General features: G+C 49.9%; 1 protein-coding gene across 4 annotated transcripts in view; it reads left to right on the forward strand.

The window, feature by feature from the left end:
• The window catches only part of TNRC6A (trinucleotide repeat containing adaptor 6A), a 102,166-nt gene extending 97,485 nt beyond the window's left edge, over window positions 1–4,681 (forward strand). For all 4 annotated transcript variants that reach the window (XM_026515623.4, XM_048224796.2, XM_057315437.1 and 1 more), the window contains 3 exons: window positions 410–480; window positions 1,202–1,341; window positions 1,785–4,681. In XM_026515623.4, coding sequence (XP_026371408.2) covers window positions 410–480; window positions 1,202–1,341; window positions 1,785–2,160 — 587 coding nt within the window. In that variant the 3' untranslated portion in view covers window positions 2,161–4,681. The remainder of the gene's footprint in view (window positions 1–409; window positions 481–1,201; window positions 1,342–1,784) is intronic.
• The last annotated feature ends 1,319 nt before the right edge of the window (window positions 4,682–6,000 follow it).

The following is a 6,000-nucleotide window of genomic DNA, read 5'->3' on the forward strand; positions in this document are numbered from 1 at the left end:
CACGCAGTCAACAGACCGTACCTTAGATAATAGCAAATGGAGGCCTTTCCCCAGAGCTACCATTTTGAGATAGTTTTAGCTTTATAAATGAAAAGATGGAAAAAGGATATGCCCTTTTGTGGCTCCCTAGCCTGCTGTCTGATGAGCTGGGGGCTGTCTGAGCTCACTCTCCCCAGAGGCAGAGCCAATTGCCCCAGGAAGTCATGCCTGGTCAGAGCTGGTGCGAGTGGCACTCGGAGCCGCGGGGGAAATTACCCCACGTAGACGTGCAGGCGGGTGGGAGGGCAGGGGGGACGCCAGGGGCCCCTGCGTGCCTCCTGCGCGACTGTCACTTGACTAGGATGTGTTTGTCCTAAGTGTCATTCGGGCCACAGTTGTGGAAAACTGACTTGCCCTGCTTTGTCCTTAGGTTCCAGCTGGGGTGAGAGCAGCTCAGGGAGAATAACAAATTGGCTTGTTCTAAAGAACCTTACACCTCAGGTAAGAATGTCAGGCATCCTGGCCAATAGGCACGCGCCAGGGAGCACGGGAACAGAGGGTTCCAGTCTTGTTTGAGAGGAGTTTCTACCCAGGCCTACCTAGTGCTACCGAGTAGACGTCAAGGCCGGGCCGAGGAAGGAACAGGATGATCTCTGGATGCCTCAGGCAGGCTGTGGTCTGACCCAGCTTGTTCACACTATAAACTGTGCACGGAGCTGACCAAAATAGCTTCCTTGGTCTCGCTGCAGAGACGCTGACTAAGTAGGTCCGGGCGAGGATCGGGGTCTGCACTTTCATGCAGGTGGTCCTTGTACTGCAGTTGAGAAACCCTGGTCTGCCCTTGTAGATGAGAACATCTCCTTAGGCCCCGGACCACCCCTCCTCTGGAGGCTGGATGTTAAGAGCCCACCCCCTCCTCTCCCAGGGAGCAGTGCCTTGATGAGTCCTGTCCTCAGGGCAGGGAAGAGAGAAGACATGAAGCCACAACAGGGGCATGGCTAACTAAGGAAGTGGGGATCTGGGGAGTGTCCAGGAGTCTAGAGGCCACAGAGGTACGGCTCTGGGACCAGTGGAGGTGGGGAGGGGGGCACTGGGCCCCGGCACAGCAGTGAAGAACCTCGGGCAGGAAAGAGAGGAGCAGAGTCCCAGCCTGGGACGCCCTCGCCGGATGGTCCTCGTGACGGCTTGTCTAATCGGCGGCTCCCCACGCTCTGTCTCCTAGATCGATGGCTCAACTCTGCGTACTCTGTGCATGCAGCATGGCCCACTGATAACATTCCACCTGAACCTCCCACATGGAAATGCTTTGGTCCGTTACAGTTCAAAAGAAGAGGTAGTGAAGGCACAAAAGTCTCTGCACATGTAAGTTGGCCCTCGGGTGCGAGACACCTGGATAATGCCCTTGTGATTGGAAGAGTTCGGGGGTCCCTTGTGTGTGGAAGCACAGCCGATGACACTGTGTCATCTCCAGGCCAGCGTGTGGGGTCCTGCCGTAAGAGGGCTGCTTCGTAAGGCGGCAACCTCGCTCTGTCTTGGGTTCCAAGGTCAGTACTCCTAAGAGGAAGCATCGCTCCTCAAAATGGCCGTAGAAAATCTAGAACCTAGACACCACATGTGACAACCACACATGTGGGGTAGGTTTTGCTCTGGGTCCTGGAGAACCCTGGGCCAGGCGTGTCACCGCCACGCCCCTCGGCCCCGTCCCCCTCGGCTTTTGAGCTGAGGCTGAGTGCTCCCATCACCTCCAGTCAGACCCTTGAGACACCCTGAGTCTTCACCGCGTCCCCTGTGTCTCTTCCCTCCAGGTGTGTATTGGGGAACACTACTATTCTTGCTGAGTTTGCCAGTGAAGAGGAGATCAGCCGTTTCTTTGCACAAAGTCAGTCTCTGACCCCTTCTCCCGGCTGGCAGTCTCTCGGGTCCAGCCAGAGCCGGCTGGGCTCCCTCGACTGTTCCCACTCGTTCTCCAGCCGGACCGATCTCAATCACTGGAATGGTGCTGGGCTGTCGGGAACTAACTGTGGAGACCTTCACGGCACTTCACTCTGGGGGACCCCACATTATTCCACAAGCCTGTGGGGTCCTCCCAGCAGCAGCGACCCCCGGGGAATTAGCAGCCCATCCCCCATTAATGCTTTTCTTTCTGTTGACCACCTGGGTGGGGGTGGAGAGTCCATGTAACGTGTAGATGTAGACTCACGAACTGTGACCTCAAGAAGCGAAAGAAAGGAGCACTAAGTTGGGCTCGCCGCCTGCAGCCAGGGGCCACCTGTGGGAACAGCTCTTCTCTGCACATTTTCCACTTTGTTTTCCCTGAAACATATCAGTTTGAATACTTGAATCATGCAGGCCAATATTATAATGTGAAAAGGTATCTATCTATTTACACTCCCAAATAGCGCCATACATGCTAAACCGTATAGAATGAGCTCACTTGTGTATATTCATCATGTTTAGCCTTTGGGTTCTTTTTTTTTTCCTCCCCACCCCTTCCCCCCTTCCCTTCCCTGTTTCCCTCCCCATCCCTCTCCCCTTGTTTTCCTTTTTTTTTTCTCTCTCTTTTTTTTTTCTTCCTTTTTTTGCAAAACCATTTTTTTGGGCTGATAATGTATGAGCTTTTAACTTTGCACTGAATGATGTTCTCTCGTCTAATCGGCAATATGGGGGGGCAGCTGTTCCAGTGTAAATGTTTACTCAAGGATGTTCTTAAAGGTGTGCGCTCTCTACTATGCCTTGATGTTTGCCTACCTTACTGTGGTGTCGTGGAGTTTAAAAGACCGAGTTCTGATGCTGACTTAGGACTATAAATGAAAGTATTGCACCAGTGTTTTCATGTTCTAAAACTAAAGAATTTCGCTCTGCAGTTTGAAAAACTGTGGCCACAGCTGTGACTTGCAGCCCCCCTGCCACCCAGGACGGGCCCTGCACTTTGAATAGGCTTTCCATTTTGTTTTGAAGGTTCCCACGGTGAACCTTCTTGTTTACAGATTTTTTTGTTTGTTTTTTGAGAAAAAAAAATGTTTACTCTTCCATCATTTAAAAAAAATTTAAAAGACAAAAAAAAAAAAAAAACAATGGAGGATGATTTACAAGATGCTTTCTATCTCTGGGAAAAAGGAGCAGCATTTGGCCATGTTCTTTTGTTTTCTATTCCTGTCCTAAATCCAAGAGCATGGTTCTCAGGAAAACCAGTTCCCCAGTTAGGAAAAAAAAAAAATTTTAAAAATAAAAAAATAAAAAAAAAATCTCCTTGTAGTTTCTTATAGGAAAAAACAAAACCCCAACTTTTAGCACTGATACTACGTATTGCTCTGTTAAAGAATTTTCTCTGCCAAAAAAAAAAAAAAAGAAAAAGAAAAAAACAACAAAAAAAAACGCTTAAAGCTGGAGTTGACATTCTGCTTTCAGATGCTGTCTTTTTAATAGTGAGTGATGATGGTTTGCTAATAATCAATAGGTGATAATTTTTTGTAACCCCATCAAGTGGCTCTCTCTGTTTCTGCTCTCCTGTGACTGTGTTAACGTTGAACTGTGTACCTTAAAGCCGAAATCAGTAACTATGCATACTGTAGCCAAGGTATTGGGCTTACAGAATTGTTCGTTGTATAAAGAAAATTTTAAATGTTGTTGGAAACTAACGAGTTACACCATTTTTAAACTTACTTTCTCCTCGCCCCCTTTTTTTGCCCACAAATGGTATTATAATGCTTGCTTAGTCAAAGAAGACGGGCCAAACAAGGGTAAACATTTTAACAGCGCCGAATTTGCCATCATTTCATTGCCTTGATCTAACTGTTTGTGTCCTAAGATGCAGAAGAAGTCAGTGGCTTTTAACTGTTTACAAATAGAATGTGATTGTAAAATGTACAGTTTGGTTGTGTTTGAATTATGAAATCCCTCCCGATATAATAAACCATGACTTTTTGGCTGCTCAACATTAATTGTCTCTTTTTTGTGAATTTCTTTGTACGCTCTTTTTTACAATGAACGTTTCAACGTTGCTGTATATGAGGGTCCTCATAGAGCAACCGAGTACAAATCTAAGCAAATATTTGAACATTCTATCCGAACTTCTCCACAATTTCACCCTGAAATAATGTGAGAACAATGGGAAACTGTAGCTTGCTCCTTCCTGCCCGCTCTGAGCGTCTTTGGGATCTTGTTGCTCAAAGCTCGCCTGTGACTTCATCTGCCCCACCATTTGTGCCCATCTCAAGCCTCAGCAAGAGACCATTTGGAACATGAAGCTTAATGACTTGCCAGTGTTCTAGTGTTAAACTCTCATACCTCTGTTACAAAATGAGAAATGCCACAACCTGGACTGGCCTTTTCCTTCCCCTTCACGGCCCTCCCTCCTGACCACGGGAGTTCTGGGGCAAAACCTGTGTGTGTATCCCAGTGTATGACTTCAAATCCTGCTCCGGCTTGCCAGGTGTGAGCTCATGTTGGACACCTTCCTATAAGCAAATGTTGTTCAATGCATTCAATGTATATTGACTTCCATACTGGTTTTTCCAAAAACCAAAGGTAGCTTTGAAAAACCACGTTTGGAAATGTTTGGAACGTTAAGCTGATTGACCTTTTGGGGCTTTGAGTAGTATATAATTGAATTCATAACTGCGTTAATTGTATTGTTAAAGTGTTTGGGAGTTTTTTGCGCTTGTTATGTGGAAATAAAGTGTTTGATTTAAAAAATTAAAAAGTGGTTTTGATTTTTGCCTCGTCCTTAAATCCTTACAACTCTGTTCCCTAAGTGGCCGTGGGACTCCTAAGTCCACCGTAACCTCTCTCAGCTGCTCGGGCCGTTATTCTGACCTCCACGTTCACGTGGCCACATGGCCTCGAGTCGCTGACCGCCTGCGGGAGGCGGTCTAGACGTTTTCTACGTCGGGTCATGCATTATTCCCAAGTACAGCTCACAACAGCCACGCGGCTCCCGCACCCCCGGATGCGTGCTGGGCTTGGCATTGCTGCCGGGCTCGGCTTACCCGCGTGTGCTGTCCCCAGCACGAGCAGGCACTTCTGTCCCACCTCTGTCCCACCCCCACCGTGGCCGCTTGCTACAGGATCGGGCACTGGGCCAGGCCACTGGGGTGAGCCACGTGCTCAGATGGGTGGTAGATGCTGGGTAAATCCTGGAAGGAATGACAGCTGGTCCCCTGTTGACATTTGAAAACCAAACATCGCGATAGTGCCACTTGTTGAACTGGGTGCACCAGGGAAAGTCAAGGTGAAGTTACTGATGGCGGGGGGGTGGGGAGGGTCAAATCCAGATTAAAGGGCATGGAGAGAACAGCGTGAAGATGGGTGGGGGTCAAGGGGCAGATGTTTGGATCAACAACAAATGGAGGTCGCACTGAGCAAGTTGGCTCGCTGTTGGGTTAAATTAGACCATTTCCGAGCATTGGAGAGTCAGTCTTCCCCCTTCGCCGAAGCTTACGTCATTTCCTGCGGAGCCTTTGATGCCAGATGCAGGCAGTGGGGTCACTGGGCCAGAGCCAGAATCCCAGTGAGCTTTGGGGGTCCCTCCAGCCAGCCAGCCCTGGGCCCCGCTGGCTTCCTGCCCATCCTCCAGCGTTTCTGACCCTTGCCGCCTTGTCAACTTTGGTTGCCCTGTCGGTGAGGGCTGGCTGCTCCTCTCCTGGCCGTTCACACGCCTCACAAGGGGCCTGGAGACCTCCTCCTCCTCCTCCTCCTCCTCCTCCTCCGGTCACAGCCTTCCGAGCAGCCCCTTCCGGCCCCCTCCCCCCCACCGTGCAAGACTTGCTGAGGAAAACAGAATTGGTCCATATTCAGGTGTGGGAGAGACACAGTTTCCCCAGTGGTGCAAGGACCAGCCCAAGTTCCTGCTCTGGAGCTCCAAGGGGCCAAGTGTAGGGGTGGGGGGGTGGTGTAGGAACCTGGGGAGGGAAACGGGGACTGAGTCATCCTGCTGTCCTAGAAAGGCAGCCAGCTGGGTGGTGTGTGCGAATGGTGGTTGGGGAAAGAGGCTGAGCCAGAGAGGGGCTTGCAGCGAGAGCC

Source organism: Ursus arctos, unplaced genomic scaffold (assembly GCF_023065955.2).
Source record: "Ursus arctos isolate Adak ecotype North America unplaced genomic scaffold, UrsArc2.0 scaffold_2, whole genome shotgun sequence".
Lineage (NCBI taxonomy): Eukaryota > Metazoa > Chordata > Mammalia > Carnivora > Ursidae > Ursus > Ursus arctos.